We start from the raw sequence: 21,634 nt of genomic DNA, 5'->3' as shown, positions 1-21,634 counted from the left end.
TGCAGTTTTATGACATTAGAGGTTAAATCACATCTCACTTTAGTAAAGCACAGTAAATCCATGTGATATTATCATCAACAAAAGAATGATGGCAATTGCAGGGATAAAAAAAAAAGAACATTATGTCTCACTTCACCTGCACATGACTAAATCATGAGGTAAACCCCAGCGGAAACTTCAGTTACGCTATGGGGTTTTACCTCCAGATTTACCTTTGTGCTCCATGTGAGCCATTTAAGATTGACTTCAGAGCGCAGAGGAGTTTTAGCTCTCGGAAGCAGAATATCACAAGTGAGAGGTGTTGTTGCTGCTGAAATGAGCATTGTTTCCGATCCAGGGAAGACATGGCTTGGCAGTTGGGGCTGAACTGTTCCCATGAAGCACAGGGTCAGACTGATTTGCAGATGGCCATGTCTGAACTGGGGTGGTGGAGTGAGCTAAAGAATGATGATGGATTAAACCCAGATCAGTTGACTGGGGGTGAGTGTTTGATTTGCTCAAGCGCTCCGTCCATCATCCCCTTTGGTATCGCTGAAATGTGGGATTTCAATCAATCAATCAATAAGGATTAATAAAGCACGGCTAATACCCCGAAAGGCACTGGCGTAACGAAAATTGAGGGGGCCTCCCTGCACGGTACGAAGAGGAGCCCACTTCAGGCTCAATCAGGAGCTCTCTGGCCAGAGTGCAGTGCCGAGGGGGACCCCTGGAGCTTGGGCCCCCCTGCACCATGGGTGCTGCGGGGCCTGTGTTACGCCCCTGCCGAAAGGGTATACAGGCTTTGCAGGTCCCAAAGGCTTATTTAAACAACCAGGTCTTGAGAGACATTCAGGATTCCAAAAGTGAGGTGATGGTCCGGAGGTGCCTGGGGAGGCTGTTTCTGGTATTTTCTGCGATGTGCAGTCTTCTGGACGGTCGTTGGAAGTTAAGGCAGTGGTTAATGTAGGCAGGTCCTTGGTTGTGTAGAGCCTTGTGTGCGTGAATCAGCAGCTTGAATTGGCATCTCTTCTGTATGGGGAGCCAGTGGAGTTTCTTGAGGTGGGGTATGATGTGAGTTTCTCGGGGAAGGCTGAAGATAAGTCTGGCTGTGGCATTCTGTTTTGTCTGAAGTCTCTTTAGGAGGTATGCAGCGATTCCTATGTAGAGGGCATTGTTCTGTACACATCTATTTGTGAGCTTCATTCTTAATTATAAAATAAATTAAAAATCTGTTTGTGAAATCGTTAATCACTTTGTTTGACTTCAACACTCTACACTATAGTTAAGAAAGTTTATTTTAGGAGTGCACATCACTTGCATTTTACTTACTTTTGTTGTTTTAGCTGTATTGCAGACATGATATTCTTTAGTGTTACACGCTCTCCTTCCTTCCTTCATGTTACCTTTGCTTGCTCTCGCCTTTTCATCCTTTGTCTGTGTGCCTTTGCCCCTTCCCTCAGACCCTTCTTCCCTCTGTCCATGTTGCCTTTGCCCCCCCCATTCCTGTTGTTTTTGACCCGCTCCTCCTCATATCTGTCTCTGTAGCTGCTTCAGACATGCTACACCATACTTGATAAAGTTTATTTTCGGAGTGTGCATGCCTCTCACACATTTTTGACTTTTGTTGTTTTAGTTGTACTGCAGACATTATATTATTTCATGTTGCCCTCTTTCTCTGTTGTTCCATGTTGCCTTTACTCGCTCTGTTCGTCAGTCTGTGTGCCTTGCCCCCTTACCTCCCACTCTCCATCCCTGTGGCTTTTGTTCCCACTCTCCCTTACTATACCATGCCATAAAATGCCTTACTATACAATGACTGGCTGTATCATTCCAAACTATGGTAAGACAGTCGATACCATACTACACAATGACAGGCCATACCATACTTCGTGTTTCTTCGCTCTCTCCCTCTGTTCTTCCATGTTGCCATTACCTGCTCCCTCCCTCCATCCATGTGCCTTGCCCCCTTCCCTCCCACAGTCTGTCCCTGTGGCTTTTGATCCTTCGATTACTACCCATACCATACTATGCAGTGACAAGCCATACCATGCTATATAATGACAGGCCATACTATACAAATACAGGCCATACCATACTGTACAATGACAGGACATACCATATCATACTATACCACATCATACCATTCCATACAGTGATATACCATACCACACCATATCATACAATTACAGGCCATACCATACCAATCCATCCCATACCATACTATACTATACAGTGACAAGCCATATCATAGTATAGTATGTTATACAATGCACAGCTGCCACTCTGTTATCTAAGAGGGCCAAAGTATTTTTGTCATAGCCAATATATCTCATGCAGGCGCAACCGATAAGCTTTGTAATGTTTTTTTTAACCAAACATGTATTACCATTAGCTGCTTGATGAAGGCGTGACCTAATCATGTATACCTAAGTAACCTCAGTTATTTGGGTTACAAGTTCATCCTAATATTGATTAAGATATACAGGAATTTACAATTGCTGGCAGAGATTGTTCAAATATTTGTCCCGACATTGATACAGTGCGTGCTCTGAAAGCCTACACCCAAGCCTCACTTTCAAAGAGAACACTCAATTGAATTTTACCCTTTCCAGTGCACTGCTGACCTTTTTATAAATTACTAAAATGTAAAAAAAAGTTATAAGTATCCATAGAGCCTTTGGTGCAGAGGTACTGGTGCCCAGTGGTGTGAGGGGCCACCTCCACCCCATATACGACTTACTTTTTCTACCCAGAAGGACTGTTTTCCTTGTTCCATGAGGGCCCATGACACAAGGGCTACGCCACTGGGCAGTAAAGAGTGCAGAGAGTGGAGCAGGAGTGTTGTTTTCAGATTCAGCAGCAATTTGGTTACCCAGCGGGACAGGGTCTATTTACCCTTCCGTATCAGGTGAAGGTCTTTGACACAAAAAAACTCAAAAGGTCTCTGTTTAACAGGTGAAGGGGCTTTATCTCAGTTTATATTTTGTTAATCTCTTGAAGATTGCTTACAAATGTATATAAGAAGAGTACAAGAAGGCATTGTGATGTACTCTTTCTCCAGAAATGGCACCCTTTTGTTGTAATTAGTTCTGGCCCCCCATTGACCGAACTGGGATATTTAAGGTCACCTGACTGTGGACAAGAATGTTTATGGCCCTTAAACCCAGATCATTTTACCTAAAGCCATGAACATGCAAATGGACTCTATTTTAGAAAGCACATGTGCAGGCACATTGTAGGATACATGGCATTGTTGGAATGTTGGTGGGTTGGAATGGAATTAGTAGTAGGATACTGTGTGTGGTAGTCGGTGCAGGACAGTTGGTTGATACCTGGGTGATGCAGGAGGTGCCTGCAATGCTCCTTCCTAACATACATCATCTTTCAGAAAAGGAACTGTTAATCTACTTACCTCTGTGGACTTTGTCCTCCTGACAAAGACGACGAGGATGGGATAGAACGGTGCTGGTGGTCAATGAGCAGCTGAACTGGAGTTGTTATCCGGTGATTCCAGAATTTCAAGTTGCTGCGTGGATCTTTCTTGTTGCTTGTAACTTGGTGATGAGTAGATGAGTCGGGGAGGTGATAAGTTGTAGAAGCAGTCACTGCCTCTTCAAACCATGCTGCATGTATCCAGTTCATGAAGGGAGAATCCAATGCAGCCATCTGCTCGTCCTCTCCTCAAGAGGTGTGTCCATTGGATGCTGTCCAGCGGCCCTGACGCAAAGATTGCTGCTCTGCCACAACATGGGAGCATTGTTGTTGTTTGTGTCCTGGTGATGCTGCATGCCAGTGATGAGGTGGGGAAGTGTCGTTTGTTCGGACCAATTTCACTGTGGCGCAGGATTGCGTCATTGTTGCTGCTAGCCATCATTTCTTGAAAACAAACGATGCCTTGGCAATGATGGGCCATGTTCACTGAGCGTTGCTGCCAGTGGCCATTTCATGAAGACAAGCGCTGTCTTGGCAATGCAGAATACGTGTCCGTCGAGAGGCACCCATTTCCTGGATCCGGGGCCTACTTAGCGAAGCTGATGTTGCCTTAGTAGCACGTTGCGGTGCTGCAACGCATATTTCCGATGGCAGTTTACTGATTTCTACTGGTTATTTCTGCAACACAGCAGTGACGTTCGGGGCAGTGAGGGTAATTGATGCCAATTATTTTATCAATCCTGCATGTACTCTAGCAGTCATTGTCTTGGTGATTGGTTCACTTGGTCATTGTTTTTTCAAGCCTGCATGTACTCTGGATGTCCATTCTGCATGCACTGTGGCTGTCTTCTCTGTGATTGGCACACCTGGATAATTGTTTCTTGTCAATTCTGCAGGTGCTAAATTAATTGCTTGTTAATCCTGAAGATAATATCCTGCTGGTGATTTGCACACCAGAGAGTTTTATTTGTGGCTTAATCTATGTGCTGATACTGTATCAGACATCTGTCAGTAATGGGCACACTGGAAATAATTGCTGTAGTGTGTTCACTAAGAATATTGTTGTTCTCCGTCTTGCCTGTATTGCAATCCCTAACAAATGTAGGTATTTTTATTTAGTAATTAATTAACCAATTTGTGTAATGATTAGCATACAGCCTTCTCCATTTTTCCTAGCTGAATTTGGGGAACCCCCTGTGCAATAGGATCTGTGGCTTGATATGTTTGAAGCTTATGTGGATGTGTTAGAAGAGTGTGAGTGCACGGTGGAAAGACCAATATCTCTACTCAAATATAGATTAGGTGCCATAGGTTTGGGGCAGTTTAAGAATTTACCTCCTTTAGTGAATGCCAATAATGTGGATGTGTATCAGTATACTACCACACAGATACAAGAGAGATATGGTAAGAATATTTGTATTTTCTTGGAACGGTTTAAATTCTATTCAAGGTCACAGGAGGAGGATGAAACAATTGACCAATTTATTGCAGCCTTAAGAGGATTGGCTGTAACATGTGCCTTCATGCATGTCTTATGACCAGCTTTTAAAAGATCAGATACTGGTGAAGATGAAATCTAAGAAAATTCAAGATAAATTATGGCCAAGTGGGAAATTGACTTTGAAGGCAGCTGTGGATGTTGCTAAAAGTATAGAAGTGCCAGAAAAATGTACTCAAGCTGTGAGAAAGGAAAGTAAAGGTGCTGTATCAGTGTCTGCGGTTGGAGGGGAAATATGGTAAAGGGAAGATTTATGAAGCAAAAATTAATGAAGTGATGCAAACTGGAAGTAAAGGGTTGTTGTGTTATAGATTTAGTATTTACTTGGCTAATTCTAAAATATGTCCTGTTGTAAGTAAGATATGAGGTAAGTGGAAGAAGAAGGGACATTTTAACAGAGTATGCAAGAGCATAGGTAAGAAGGTTAATTATATAACAGAAGATATTGAGGATGAATAAGTGAGCATGCAGGGCTTAGTTTTAAGTGTACAGGATAATCTTGCGTGTGATTGTGAAAAAAGTGTGAAATTGCCTAATTGCACTACAAGTATAGATGGATGCAAATCAAATGATAGTTGATTTATGTACATGGTATACTGTTATATACAAGAAAATGTTTGACGAGTTATAGCCTAATAGACATTTATATGATTCTGATGCTAGCCCGGGTAGTTATTTGGGTCATAGGATTCCCATGCAAGAATTTATGTGGGCAAATTTAGAATTTAGATTCAGACAGTGTCATGGCAAGGTTTATGTGGCTACCAAGGGATCTATGATTTTGGGTTAGCCTCACATAATGGAGTGGGGCATAAAAATAGATCCCGGTGCTAATCTCCGGTGTATTCTATACATGATGTAGCACATGTAACCGATGTGATGAAATATGGGAATTTGAAGGGTGAAATTTCGTGTATATTCAGTGATGGTTTGGGCAAACTGAAAGGGCTCAAACATAAAATTGTGTTGATAACACTGTGCCGATTAGACAGAAACTGAGAAATGTACCCTTGAACTATAGAGAGAAATTAGAAGAGATATTACAAGATTTATGGTAAAAAAAAAAAGAAAATAGAACCTGTTGAAAGTTCTGCTTGGCATTCGCTAGTTGTGATTTCACTGAAGGCTTAAGATGAGTTAAGGCTTTATGTGGATTTGAGGTGCTTAAATGAAGCTATTTGGGTGGCCACTTTTCCTCTTTCTAATCTGCAAGAATTGATGTCTTCAATTGGTGGTGCAACTATTTTTTCCACAATCGATCTCACAAGTGAATATCACCAAATTGAATTGGAAGATGAATCTAAGCATTGTATAGCTTTCATGACGCCAAAAGGAATGTTTCAGTACAAAAGAATGCTGTTTGGTCTCGCAAGTGTGTCTGCTGTCTTCCAGCGAGACATGTCTAGAATTTTGTAAGGTGTAAAAGGCGTGACTGTATTTCATGGTGACATTTTGCTATTTGGTAAAGATCAACATGAACATGATGTGAATTTAAGACTAATCTTGTCTGCACAAATGGAAAATGGTTTAACCGTACAGAGACCAAAATGGATCTTTGGGAAGCAGCAAGTTGAATTCTTAGGCCATGTACTACCTAATGAGGGTATTTGTCCTAAAAGAAACCATGTTGAAGCAATTGTAAATGCACCAGAACCAAAAAACAAGGAACAATTGATGTCCTTTCTTGGGTTAACAGAATGTTATTCATAGTTTGTGGAGAACTATGCTACTAGCGTAGAATATCTACGATATTTATTGAAGAAAAATGCAAAGTTCTGTTCGTCCCAAGATCAAACAGAATCTTGCTTGCAATTAAGAATGAAATAATGCAAGTACCTTGCTTAAAATATTTTTTGTCATGGGGATGAAATGTATAATATCGGTGGACGCCAGTGGGTATGAGGTTGTTGCAGTCTTGTCCGATAATGGGGTGCTATTTATGGCAGAGGAGATACAATTCTATTTAAAGAGTTCTGGAATTTAACATGTGAGATTATCCTTATACCACCCAGATGTAGATAGTCGAGCAGAATGCTTTAACCAAGTTATAAAAGGAGCTTTTCAATTGGTCTTAAAATCTGGTTTTTCATGGACGAAGTCTCTTCAGGACCTGTTGTTGTCTTATAGAATTACACCACCTCCCCATTCTGTGACAGGCAGGATGCCTTTTGAGTTGTTGAGAGGAAGGAAACCTTCTTCCAAGTTGGTTTCTTGGTGGTTAAAAAATGAATGAGACAAAGTCTGGAAGTCAAATGGATCACAAAATGAAGAGGAAGGTGGGATTGTTTCTGGAACAGACAAAATGTAGACAGAATGTTCATAGGAGAATGCCCATCACAAAGGTAGGGCAGTGTGTATGTGTGAAAAAAACAGGTTTTGTAGAGAAGGGTGCATCACGTTTGACAGAACGTTTAAGAGTTCTCAAAGTTTTAGGAAGTGCAATCAAATTTGTGGATGGAAGAGTATGGAATTTAGGACGTGTAAGCACTATTCCGGAAAAATACGATTGTCTTACCAAAAGTTATGAGGATGGTGGTGGGAGTAGTTACATGATGGGAGCTGGGATGGGTCGTATAGTTTCAGAAGTTGTGAATGTGACTGAGGAAAAAGAGTGTGGAAATGAGCATGGTGAGGAGGAAGTGGACGAAGGTAGTCAGGAAAGACAAGAGATATAGATGCTGAGGGGTACGAGAGAGAAGAAACTACCTTCTCATTTTGATGGCTATGGGCTGGGGTAGTCCCATAGGTAGGTCCTTCTGGGTCAGTTTATTTGATGAGATAAATGATTTATATTGAGGTAATTTTGTAGTATTATTTCTTCTTTTGAATAATATGTTTTGTAAATTTGTGGGGTTCCATTATTAGGAGGTAGGTGTGTGAGACACATACACGGTTTGGGCGGAATGTTGAATAGGTTGGAATGAAATGGGTAGAATGTGTGGCGGTTGGCGCCGGGCAGTTGGTCCATGGGTTGCTGCTGGAGGTGCATGCACCAATTATTCCTGACATACATCATCTTTAATCGAAGAAACCCTATATCAACTTACCTGCGTGGACTTTGTCTTCCTAACACACATCTTATAGTTATAGAAATAGTGGATCTTGCTATGAAACGTAGGATGTTTTGTATTATAGCATTTGTATAGTTTGTATTTCCTTGTTGTGGGTGCTGAAGCGCATTTTCAGATGAGACGCAATATGCTCCATGGGGAAGTCAATGCCTGGAAGAATATTATATCTGTTGTGATCCTGTGTGGGAAGCATTTTGGTGCTGTGCTTGAGTGTCTAGATGTGCTCTTTTGTCGTCAGCATTGCAGCACCTAGCAGTGTGATGGAGGGGGGAGTATGAGGTAGTCAAGCAAAATAGCATTGCTAGTATGTCTAAAACATAGAGGCGGGTGCACAGCAGCAAACTAACAAGAAGGAAAGTGGCGTGCTGTGAGCGTTACACCAAAAAAAGGGGCTGATCAGGAATGGTCATGCAATCCATATAACAACATGTAGAAAATGCTGTCAAATGAGAACAATGATGTCAAATGGGAAAGAATGGGAACAGCAGTAGCCGTTCCCCTTTTTAGGTCTCATGCCTGCGTTGCAGTGCGCAGCACTGCTTGTGCAGCGAGAGACCTCTTGAGGGGGATTTGAAAATGTGCCTAGGAATCGCACACGCTCGTGCGTGTGCTTTTCCTTTTGTGGCATGCTATTGGCTTTTGCGTGCGTCTTTTTATCAAAGACAGCACGCAATTTGCCAAACCGGGCGGATTGCTCTGCCCATGGCCTATTGGTGTCTATTATGCACACCAAAGGCCATGTGGTTTCAATTATCGTGCCCAGACACGGGTGTGATAATTGATACCACATGTTTCGCTGTGGCGCGCGCGCGCACCACTGGCGGGCACACGCACCACTGACGGGCGTGTTTTTTGTTTTTTACAATAGCGATCGCTTTCGCGATCGCTTTCATTGCGCAGCTGTCTAGTTTTAACATCTTTTTAATTTTCGTGCTGAGTGGAATGAGCAAACGCCTAATGTGAATGTTGACCAGGGGCCGCATATACAGGTGGATGGGGCCCGGGCCCTACTGTGAGTATGCCAGCCATAGAACCTTGCTACAAGACCTGAAAGTGCAGGAGCCATTGAGCCCTGCTGTAATCCTCCGCCCTGGCAGTCCCTGCAGAGCTGGCATGTAGGAGTCGTTATCCACCTCAGTAACACAGCACTCTGAGTTTCTTGCAGAGACTCACGGTGTGTGTGTGATACTCGTGCAGTGTCAACCCTGTCCCATGACACTCTGTTTCCCTGCAGACGCGTGGGCTTTGTGCTTCATTTGATCAGCTCTGCCCCCTGCTTGGCACACCTTCCTGAAGGAGTGGGCACTTCGTGTCTTTGATGTGGTCCTGTATGGTTTGTGATGACAAGGCAGTGGGGCGCTCGAGTTCTGCTTCGCCCTACAGTCAGCTGGCACAGATGCCATGTGCCACACAGTGTAACCGCACAGCGCGGAGGAGCGTGCCACGGGGGCGAACGGCGGGTGGGGTAGGGGATGGGTACACAGTACGTGTCCTGGTGTTGTTGCTACACCTCATTCCTCTGCAGTAGCGTAGCGTGCGTCCTCCCTCCTGCCGGGCACGGGGCCGGCATTCTCCATTCACCTGCCTGCGCTTGGAAGGGACCGCAGGGGCATGTTGCGGCAGGACTGAAATCCACATCCGAAGGGCAGGTGGGAGCAGCGCACTGCCAGGCCTGAGCGAAGTCAGGCTTCCTCAGCCCATGGTCGGCAGACACTCCGCTGACCCTCGGCAGCGACCCGCGTTAGAGATCAGAGGCTGCTCATGAGAGCGTGAGATGTTATCACAGCCCTGGGGCCCCGACCACTTGTATGGGAGAAACGTGTCACACACCTGGCACCTGAGGCCAAATTCTCACCTGTAATTTACAAATGTTGCAATTGCTTCCTAAGCCAGCTCGTTTCCAGATTCATTAATGGATGCCTTCCTTTCTCCGTTCCCACAGCCCCACTGGCTTAGCCCTCTCAACACATCTTGTTTAAGAACACAGCCCTGTACCTCATTTCACTCTAATAAAGCGCCACTTGTTCACCCGCAGATTCAAAGCGCAGCAGCGTCTCCTTTCTACTATATATTTCTGTTTGCCATAGTACAAGACTATCAAGGACAGAGTATCGAGGGACAAAATATCGAAAGGTATGTGCATATAGGGAAATATAGATTTACATTTCCTAACTCCACTTCTATGCACCTTAAAGACATATGCACATGTGTGGAATTACGTATAGAAAATCTAGACTTACCTGACAATATTTGATTTTCATCCCATCGATGTAATGGTTTCGATATTCAGGGGGCAACAATAATGCAACACCAATAGCTCAAACTTTAATAATACGAGACCTATTGCATTGCAAATGCTTGTTTTTAAAGGGATTGATGCTGCCTATTGCTGTACATGAGAGAGTAAAGAATCTTTGAAAGGCCCAGATTTCACGTACTTCCTCTGGGTCAGAGGAGGCCAGGGGCCATATTATGGAAGTGCTCCTGTTTGCAAGCCCCTGGGGCATTTCGGTATTACAGAAGGGGCTGCAGATGCTTGAGCGTCCCCTTCTGTAATACCTATAGCGCTGGCGCAAATAAAGTGCCAGCACTATCTTCAGAGGGTGTTCCCTCCTTTGCATGGGGGCGTGACACCATGCAAATGAGAGATTCCATTTGCCTCTATACGCCCGCGCCGTATTATAGATCGGGCGCTGATGCAAAGAAGCTCGCAGGAGGAGCACTGACTGCACACCACCTAGAAGGTGTTGCCCAGTCAGTGCGTCTCCTGATGGCAGGCCTCTGGAGGGGGCGAAGGGGGTCCCATGGACCGCCCAGACAGCACCTTACAGGCGGGTGCAGTCACTCACTGCACCAACATGCAAGGGGATCTCTAATCCCCCTTAAAAGTGCAGGCGGGTTGCCGCCTGCACTGTGAAACACGGAGTGGCATCAAAGCAGCCGCTCCTTTTTTCACATGAATGCGCTGCCCAGGGACAGCGTGAGTTTGCGGCTGCCCTGGAAGTAGCACATTCCATGTACTAGGGTGCATTTTCTCTGTTTGCACCCAGAGCACCTGTTTTAAAGAGCACCTTGCGAAAACATGGAAAGTGCGCCCTTTACGTAATAGGGCCCTCTTTTCTACCCAGGGTATTTGGAGGCTCACAAATACGGATGATTATCAAGCGAGTTCTCCGTGGGTCATGGCTTAGACCCTTCCCCAGGCAGACTGGCACCCTGCATGTGTTGGGGTGAGAGACAATGCGCATGGTAGGTTGTTGCTTTGGCAGCAGGTGTTGGTAAGTCAATGTTGGGTTACCTGTATTTATGAATTACCACTTGCAGTATGTGTTGTATTTTGTTTAGACCATGAGAGGCTTTTGGTGTAAAGATTTAATATTTTTAAAGTTAAAATATGGTAACTTTTGTTTTATTTCACCCTTTGATAGGATGGAAACACAGCATTGCATCTTGCAGCAAAAAACGGCCACAGTGAGGTACTCCAAGTTTTGATCAACGAGTTTCAAAACAATGAGGTAAGAAGGCCTCGAGTTTCATATGCTAAGAGCAAAAAGCACAGACTAATGGATGCACCAACAAAATACTCAGCCTTGGCTGATGATGGACTAGTTTTACAAGCATCGCTTTGCATTGAAAACAATGAACCTAGGCACGTGGCTGTTGAGAGGCGAGATTGAATGCAATGAAATGGTCTTGAAGTCAATTCTTCATATTTTTTGTCCCAGATAACATCTGAAGCACAAACCCTCGACTTGCATCCCAGTAATAATCTGTGGCCCTTCCTTTATCACATACAGAGCTCTGTTGCTTTATTGTAGGTTTGTGCTAAGAAAGTGTCCTACATAGATACATTTATACGCAGTTCCATTTTACAACTGAGCTATTCATCACAGAGATCTGGTTCCTTAAAGCGTAAGTACTTTCTGACTTTTTTTTCCGGGTGTTTGTTGAGACCTCCTTTATAATGCACTTTTAGAAAAAAACAAAATGATCTGTGAAGTGCTTGAATGACCCTGCACTGTATTCTAATGCAGTGGTTCTTAACCGTTTGACTGTGACCCCCAATGAATCCATACTGGAAGCCTGGGACCCCCACCTAAGCAATTGATATGATTTGAATCTCAAAGCATTACACAAAAATACTTGAACCAGTATACATCAAACAGATACATAAATATGGAATCTTTATTTAATTTACAATCAAATGTGTAAACATTTACATTTTAATGGGAAAGTTGGAGCTGTTCAAATTTTAGTTTTACTTATAAAAGACGACACAATATGCTACACTCTAGCATATTAATCTGTTCTTCGTCATAACGCGAGCTCTCTTTTTTCTGCACAAACTAGTGCTGATTCAAGTCCACCAGTTGTCTGTTAGCTGTACACAAATCAAGATAAGTATGCCAACCTAATTTTTAGATTTCAGATTCAAATTCCTACACGTTTACAGAAAGGTTTAAAACTCTATATTTTGGGGGCGTGGCCAAGATGGCGGCTGAGTAGGACGCTTCTTGTCATCTCTCCAGCCCGCCGCCCGCCCTACAGCCTAATTCAACGCAGACGGTCCTCCGAAAACGATGGAGATCGGTAGCCCATTCCTTGGAGACCCGGATGCACTGACCTGAGGCGGCCGGAGAGGCGGGGCTTGACTGCCGGGGGCTGCACCCCGCAGTCGAAGCCAGGAGCTGAGGGAGTGCAGCTGGTGTTTGGAGCCTGGTATAGCAGCAGAGGCAGAGCGGGTGGTGGGCCCGAGAGAAGAACCAGGAGAAGCCTGCTGTCATCGGGCAACGAAGGCAAGAGTAGCCGACCCAGTGCCAGGGCCGGGCTGCAGCGGTCCAGCTGGGCGTGGCCCTGGCACATTTAGGACCGCGCCCCGGTGAGCGGAGAAAGCGACAAGAGGCGAAGCCGGGTGGTGGTGCGGGCTCCCGCATGGTGGGCTTTGCCCTCAAGATTACCGCAGAGAGCTAGAACACTCAGGTGTTAAGAAGGAGGTCGTGAGTACTACAGCTGGGGCCCATTGTGGGCAGCTGATGGATGGGGAGGCGGCCCAACCGATCCTGAAGGGTGCCACCACCCTAGTGCGAATACACGAGCATCAATACACCCGCGGGAATGAGGAGCTCTGCTCTAGACGCAGGGAGCACAGGTGGCTGGGACGCCGGGATCGCCCTGGACCTGAGGCCCAGCATTTGATAGTGCCCCGGATACTCCTGCGCAGAGACTGAGGTTGGTAGAGGGCCCTTTGGCAAGGCAGGACTCCCCCACCCCATCCCAAACGGCCTAGACAGAACTGGCAGCAGCGGCCCAGTGGAGGGGGGAAATAAATATCACCAGACCAGAGCTGTTAGCTGAGAGGGGGCCGTAGCGAGGAGGCTGGGCCTGAGTGGAGGAGGTCGCCCTGGATGCCGAGCGGGGGGCAGGCCCCAGAGCGCAAAGTGTAAATTGAGCGACGGTGGTGGGAGCAGAGGGGAAGTGGACCCTGGTTCACGCTTCCAGGCGATTTGAGGCCATATCAGCAGTGACCCCCATGGTCAGAGCGATGATTAAATAACGGGGCCAGTTCACAGAGTGCCACAAACTTGAAGTAGGTTGAGGAGGTTTGGTACAGCGCTCCAAATAGGTCCACACTGCCATAGCCTCAATGGCATCCGCCAGAACAAAATAAGGGTCTCTGTCAAGGATATGCTCCTGAAAACTGGGAGCACACAACAGGGGGACAACAAGAGTGGGCCGAACAGAGCGACTTCACCAACACCAGAAGACTCAGAGGCACCGATAACGGCCCTTATTTGGAGGCCTTGTTCATGAGTCTGAGGGAAGACCTTCTTGCGGTCAAGTGGGATCTCACAGGGAAGGTGCAGATTATCCAAGAGGAAGTGACGGACATTGGAGACAAGGTGGATGCCCTAGAAGGAAGAGACCCGACCCGTGACAAAGAAATAGCTCAAATGCAACAGGAGATTATTCGCCTTACGGAGCAGCAGCTGGACCTTCAGGCGCATGCAGAGGACTTAGAGAATCGCCCCAGGAGGATTAAATCCGAATCTGGGGAGTAGCACGAGATGCAGAGGGAGAAAACATTAAAGCATATGTCACTAGCTGTTCATGAGTATCTTGGGAGAAGCAGCGCCTAACGAAATCCGGTTAGACCGAACCCATAGAGTGGGCAGTTGGGGGTGAGGGAGAACCCACCCATTGGATATTTTAACCTGTCTTAATAGCTTCCCCTTGAAAGAATAGATCCTCAAGAAGGCCCATGAAGCACAATCGATAGATTTCCAGGGCCAAACGATCCACCTCTTTCAGGACCTCGTGGCCTCCAAGCTCCAGAAGCTACGACAATTCAGATCGTTCACAGCCTTCCTACGAGACAAGAAGGTGGCCTACTTGTGGGGTCACCCGTTCTGCCTGGTGTTTCTATTGCAGGGCCAACTCCGAAAGTTACAATCTCTGACAGAGGCATGTGAACTGCTTCAAATAGAACAACTGGAAGAAATAAGCTGGCCCACATGAGTCAATAGACAAAAGCAGGAGGAGGGAGGAAGATGGCAGAGAGTCTCCAGGGGTCTCAAGGGCTCGGACCCAGATCAAGTGGCCATGGCAGCCGAGAGGAAAGAAGGATTGGATAAGGTTTCTGAGGGCACTTCACCGAGCTTCAAGACATGAGGACACCGTCGATGACAGGAGAGCCAGTGGCGGGCAGAGGAGAAAGACACAAGATGGTGGAGCTCGGCTGTGATCTGCCACGAAACCCACATAGAAAATCTATTACTGGTAATGGGATGACGGACTGTTCTGCATCTCCATATCAGGGACATTGTTGCTCTTGTTGTTTGATGTTGGGGGTTGCATACGGGTGCCAGCTGACACATAAGTACATTACATCACTCTTAATTAGTGCTCCATCACATGGAGGTCAAGAGGGGGAGGGAGGCGGCCAGAATGTCCCAGCGAGGAGGCTCGCCAGACCAGGTCATGTCCACATTCACTAAACACTTGAGGATACGTACCCTCATTGTCAAGCGCCTTAATAATCCAGTCAAGCAGTGTTGTCCTACATCGAATACTCACGAGCGGACATATGTCTCTTACAGGGAACTCACTTACTACGTAGGGATTGGAATAGAATCAAGTCTCGAACCTTCCCCCGACAGTTCTTCTCCTCCATGACACATAAGGCAGCTGGGGTTGCAGTACTTTGTTCACGCTCTTTCCAAGGGAAGGTGGGGATGAAGGTCGCAGAGATCAAAGGACACCTACTTGGGTACCGATTACACTTAGGTTCGCATTCCATACTTGTGGGCTCCATATACGCTCCTATTGAGAAGCAGGAGCAGTTAATTCAGGAAGCAAATGAGGACATCATGTCGACACAGGATGGGTGGGTGATTCTGGGAGGCAATTTAAATATAGTCTTTAATAACAACCGTGACCGCTCCACCTCTCGTCTTAGAACTACTGGAGCCCTTAGTGCGGGGACTCTCGGCTGGATGCGGGACTTGGGATTGAGGGACCTGTGGAGAGACCATCATCCAACCCTGAGGGATTACGCTTTGTACTTGCATGCCCATAGGTCATATGCCAGATTGGATTGCTTCTTGGGGTCCAGGGGGGGGATTAACCTCAGTTGAGATAGACCCCCCGTAACTTATCTGACCACTCTGCGGTTGTACTAGACCTTGCTCTTCCACCCCAAGGCCGAAAACCCAAAACCTGGAGATTGAAGGAGGCTCTACTGTGCTGCCCAGATGAGGCCCAACAACTGAAGACAGCCTTAAAGGAGTACCTGGTGGTGAATCTCCCCCAGTGATGATATGGGACGCTCTGAAAGCGGTGATTGGAGGGGTATTGATTGCAATATCTGCAGCAGCTAACAGGGCACAGCGAGATATTAGGGCAAAGCTCCAAACCCAAGTACAGGAGCTGGAGCGCATACACCATTGTACAGGCACCCCCACTTCTGCGCCTCAAACACGCTTTCTTTACAGTGGCAAATAGGTGCGTAAGGATGTTAGCAAACAAATTGAGGGGACAGCGACAGGCCAATACGGTAAAGACGCTGACCTCAGAAACTGGGGAAGAGATAGTGGGGGATGAGGCAATAGCGGCCCAGTTTGGGGAATTCTAAAAAGACCTGTATACAGCACAGAACCTTCCCTCCAAGCCCATCCCGGAATACCTAGAGGGAGCACAGGTCTCCAGGGTGATGGCAGACCAGGCGGCGGAATTAGATGCTCCTATTAGAATCGAGGAGGTCATATCCGCAATAGTGAGGTTAAAATCTAATGATTCTCCGGGCCCGGATGGCTTTTCGGCCATTTTCTTCAAAACATATTATGGTCTGCTTGCCCCTTTCCTTACAAGGGTGTTTAACGCAATTACGGGTCCATTGTCACTGCCCTCGTTAATGCTACCTGCCTTTATTACGGTAATCACAAAATCAGGCAAGGATAAGAAACTATGCGGGTCTTACAGGCCGATTTCAGTGTTAAATGTCGATGCAAAACTGTTCACGGGGACACTAGCGGCAAGGCTGAACCCCCTAATGCCAGAGCTGATCGGACCAGATCAATCCAGCTTTATACACAACAGGAAATGCTCGTGATAACACTAAGTGGTTGCTTCACCTTATTGATAAAACGTCAAGCACCCAACGAGAGATCATGCTTTTCTCGATCGATACGGAGAAAGCATTCAATAGGGTGCATTGGCCTTATCTGGCATAAGTCTGGAGCCATTTTGGGCTGGGAGATAGATTCTGTGCCTGGGTACTGAGCCGTTACAAGAGACCACACGCAGTAGTCAGGATGAATGGCAGGAACTCGGATTGGTTCCCAATTTGCAGCGCAGAGAGTACGGGACTCACCAGAAGTGAAGGGGGGTATACTTTGGAGGCGAGGAACACTTGATCACCCTGTACGCCGATGATGTGATAGTTTCACTGGATGATCCTCAGACTTCTCTTCTGGGCTTCTTACAGGAGATTGAAGGTTTTGGCGCAGTGTCAGGGCTCTGGATTAATATCTCCAAATCACAAGCTCTGAGCCTTACGGTGCTCCAGACTACAAAGGAACACCTCACGTGATCATTTTCGATTCGCTATTTGGGTATACAGCTCTAACCAACTACTCAAGGAACGGTAGCATTTAATTATAAAGAACTGGTTGATAAAGTTAAAACAAATCTGCTCCGCTGGCAGCCATACTCGTTATCTTGGCTGAGATGGGTAGCAGCCCTTAAAATTACGGCTATACCCAGAATACTATATATATTTTTGACCCTGCAACTTTGGCCCCCGCTTGGGGAATTCAATCCTTACAGAAGGCCTTTCAGGCCTTCGTCTGGGCAAACTGGTGTCCTCGGATGAAGCGGAATCTGAGCAGGCACAGCCCGAGTGAGAGAGGTCTGGGTATCCCATCCCTACAGCAGTACTTCCAAGCTGCTCAATTACGATACTTGGTGGAGTGGTCCTGTGCCAAATCTGAGAAATCATGGCTATTCATGGATATGTCACTGGCGGGGACCTCCCTGTGGATGATCCCTTTTCTGAGGAAGGTGAGTTGCCCCCCCCAGTGCTCCCCCCCCCCAACTTATATCTCTCAGCCATTACAGCGCCTCTGATGAAGGTCTGGGTCTCGGTAGGGACTAAACATAATCTGACATTGTTCCCCTCACCGCTAACTCCAATAGTAGAAAATCCGGATTTCACATTGGGACTGCACCACAGGGCCTTTGAAGCATGCCAGAGGCCAGGCAGCAGATCTGTGGGACAGCTCTTTGACAGAGAGGGCCCCATCCCTTTTGTACACTTAAAGCAGACCTTGCGCTCCCTGAGGAGGAGAGATTCCACTACACAGATATTAGGCACTGGGTCATGGACCTGGCAACAGGGATTCTGCTCAGAGACCCTTAACCGCCTTCGAACGGTGGCTCCTTGGCAAGGCATCAGACAAGCGTATAGTCACAAATCTATATAAATTTCTGTTAGGCTTGGAACCCCCGACAAAATCCCCGACATAACAGAGGTGGGAACAGGAGCTTGGACCCCCACTAACACAGAAAGAGTGGCAAGATATATAATATAGGGCTAGACACATGACACCCAATATGTCAAGAACAGAAACAGCAAAAAAGATTGCCTCGTATTGGTACTGGACCCCAGCCAGGTTATATTAAATCAACCCCAATAAAGGGGGTAAGTGCTGGAGATGTAGTGACTCACCTGGGACCTTGGTCCATATTCTCTGGGAGTTCCCTAGACTGGCATCCTTCTGGGAAGAGATCTTAACAGAAATGGACACGCATTTCGACACTCAACTCCCTAGGTTTCCCTCCCTCATTATTCTGGGGCTTCCTAACCCGCTCACCTACCCACTCCGTTCCAAACGAGGCAGACATATCACACTAGCCCTGCGTGCGGCGCACCGACTATACTGGCTCTCTGGGGCACAGAATGAATCCCATCGAGATTGGCTTGGCTGCACCGCATCTGGGACCTCCTAGGAATAGAAAGGCTGGCAACATCTCTTGACTCAGAAGGAGACATTTTTAGAGACACATGGCGCCCATTTATAGCACTCCTAACGCAAGAATTCACTGAGCTCATGTGCCCCAGATACCTCAAGTTGTTGTGCCTGACAGACCCCTCATCCCACTAACATCTCTCACTCTGTAACCCAGGGTGGTGGAAGCGCTACAGACACAGCTGGCACTCGGGGTGGGGGGAGGTGTGGGGGCCATAGGGGCTAGGGATTTAGTTAAAAGCTGCAGAAGCACTGAGTGTGGCCGAATGTTGACGCTGACTCAGCAATACGATGTTGATTATGCAATGTCAGCCCAATAAAACAAATGTAAACATAAAACTTTAAATGATCAACCACCCAGGGTTAGTTCAAATGAGCAGTCACTAAAGGTATCTGTTTGTCTTCTAGAGATCCACCACAATCTGTAGACCTCTTTGAACCCAGAAGTGATGAGACAGAGTGTGTAGTCCTGTGTCTGTCTTTCTTTTCTCTCTGAGTCCATTCCCCTTTCCTCACTTCTTCCACTGACCCTCATGTCTTGTCATAAGTGGCCATTGGTGGGGAAGGTGAAAGATGGAAAAGAAAATTGCTTCTGGTGTTTAGAGCAAAGCTGCCCCTACCAACCTATGGATCTTGTAGAATATGTTTCTGTAAAGCACTTTGTTCCCAGATCGCAAGTCTGGTTGGTGCAATAGAACACATCTGAAATACATTCAATACATATTAAGTACTATTAACTAGGAAGGCAGCATAGTTCAATTTACTGAAATAATTATTGCATAAAAGCTGTCTTTATTAGGTGGAACAACGCGTCCTTAAAAGAATTCTCAGTCTTTCACTTAAGACTACACTGCAAGCCGTAGTTTCATAAAAGCTCCAGACTTCTTTCAGCCAGATTCAAATATTAGGCAAAGCATTTGAGGGGTAAAGTATAAGTTGTGCAATTTGTGGTTTTAGCATTATGTTGACATTGCAGAGCTGTACTTTTGTTCCACTGCTTTCACCCATTTCTGATTTACAACACAGGTTGTATGAGGCTATACTGAGGTCAATATTAGCAACCTACAAAAACAGCAGGCTACAAAAATATCACATTCACTACATCACCTGCCACTACATCCTCACAGTAATGATGTATTTACTATTCTGAACTCCAAAGGTACTCACCTAGACTGGCTTTGTCATGTAGCAGGTAGTGGGTGCAATACTTTTGTCAGCTGATATATTGCATGCACTGTAGCGAGGGTATGGATGCCGCAACAGGCTTATTGACTCTGCACAGGTTGTAAATATGTGCAGTAACCTGATTGCTAATCACATAGGCATTTATGAAGAGTTTAATTAAGACTTTAAAATGTGTGATGAGGTTTTATGACAGAGGTGAAGATCACACCTCACATTACTGATGTGTAAAGCTGCATCAAAGCACAGTGCATCCATGTGCTGTTACCGCCAACAAAAGGATGATGGTAAATACAGTAATAAAAATGAACATTACACCTCACTTAACCTGCACAACACTTAAACAGAAGGTAAACCCCAGCAGAAACGTCATTTACGCTATGGGGCTATACCTCCAGATTTAACGCCGTACGCCATGTGAGCAATTTACGCTTGACATCTGAGCGCAGAGGAGTTCCAGCTCTCTGAAGCAGGATATCACAAGTGAGCGCAGTTGTTGCTGCTGCAATGGACACGTCTACTGGTGAACTTAAATACTTAACTTATAAAACAAATTAGAATTCTGTTTGTGAAATCTTTCGCAATCGGTTTGTTTATTTGTTAATTTGTACGGTGGTAAAGTGATTAGTGAGTGGGTCACTGCAGTTGTGATGTAAACCATAGGCAGAGCACAGAGACAAGATTGGCAAGAGGGGACAGAGCTAAGAGAGATAAATAGGCCCATGTTCCTGTTGTCCTTAACCTTATGAGCTCTTGTTAGGTCTCGCCTTGGACAGCACATGTGCTGTTGCTTGCAAGTCATTTTGTTAGTTGAAAGGGGGCTTAGAGCCCACCCATCTCTTACCATTGGTTGGCTTCATCATTTCTTTTTTGTGTTTTTTTTTGGTTAGGGTATTCTGGTTTTATTTCCTCTTTATGTGTTTGTCCCTCCCATGGCTCTTGGCCAGAGTACTGCTTTTGTTTCCACAGATTGTCCTTCCGCTTGTCACGTTTTGCCGGCTTCCCTATTCTTTTCTTTTGGAGGAAGCACTCCATAATACTGCATCAGTGAGGAAGCACTCCATAATACTGCATCACAGAGGAAGCACTCCATAATACTGCATCAGTGAGGAAGCACTCCATAATACTGCCTCACAAAGGAAGCACTCCATAGCACTCCAGTGAGGAAGCACTCCATAATACTGCATCACAGAGGAAGCACTCCATAATACTGCATCAGTGAGGAAGCACTCCATAATACTGCCTCACAAAGGAAGCACTCCATAGCACTCCAGTGAGGAAGCACTCCATAATACTGCATCAGTGAGGAAGCACTCCATAAAACTGCATCAGTGAGGAAGCACTCCATAATACTGCCTCAGCGAGGAAGCACTCCATAATACTGCATCAGTGAGGAAGCACTCCATAGCACTCCAGTGAGGAAGCACTCCATAATACTGCATCAGTGAGGAAGCACTCCATAATACTGCATCACAGAGGAAGCACTCCATAATACTGCATCAGTGAGGAAGCACTCCATAATACTGCATCACAGAGGAAGCACTCCATAATACTGCCTCACAGAGGAAGCACTCCATAATACTGCATCACAGAAGAAGCACTCCATAATACTGCATCACAGTGGAAGCACTCCATAATATTGCATCACAGAAGAAGCACTCCATAATACTGCATCAGTGAGGAAGCACTCCATAATAATGCATCTCTAAGGAAGCACTCCATAATACTGCCTCACAGAGAAAGCACTTCATAGCACTCCAGTGAGGAAGCACTCCATAATACTGCCTCACAGAGGAAGCACTCCATAGCACTCCAGTGAGGAAGCACTCCGTAATACTGCATCAGTGAGGAAGCACTCCATAATACTGCATCTTTAAGGAAGCACTCCATAATACTGCATCACAGAGGAAGCACTCCATAATACTGCATCAGTGAGGAAGCACTCC

General features: G+C 45.9%; 1 protein-coding gene across 1 annotated transcript in view; it reads left to right on the top strand.

The window, feature by feature from the left end:
- Window positions 1-21,634, top strand: part of ANKDD1B (ankyrin repeat and death domain containing 1B) — a 718,121-nt gene that overhangs the window by 219,404 nt on the left and 477,083 nt on the right. Inside the window, exon 7 of the mRNA XM_085632291.1 lies at window positions 11,409-11,495. Coding sequence (XP_085488417.1) covers window positions 11,409-11,495 — 87 coding nt within the window. The remainder of the gene's footprint in view (window positions 1-11,408; window positions 11,496-21,634) is intronic.

This window comes from Triturus cristatus, chromosome 2_1, assembly GCF_964204655.1.
Source record: "Triturus cristatus chromosome 2_1, aTriCri1.1, whole genome shotgun sequence".
Lineage (NCBI taxonomy): Eukaryota > Metazoa > Chordata > Amphibia > Caudata > Salamandridae > Triturus > Triturus cristatus.
Note: the sequence above shows the minus strand (reverse complement) of the source record. Positions and strands in the feature narration are given on the sequence as shown.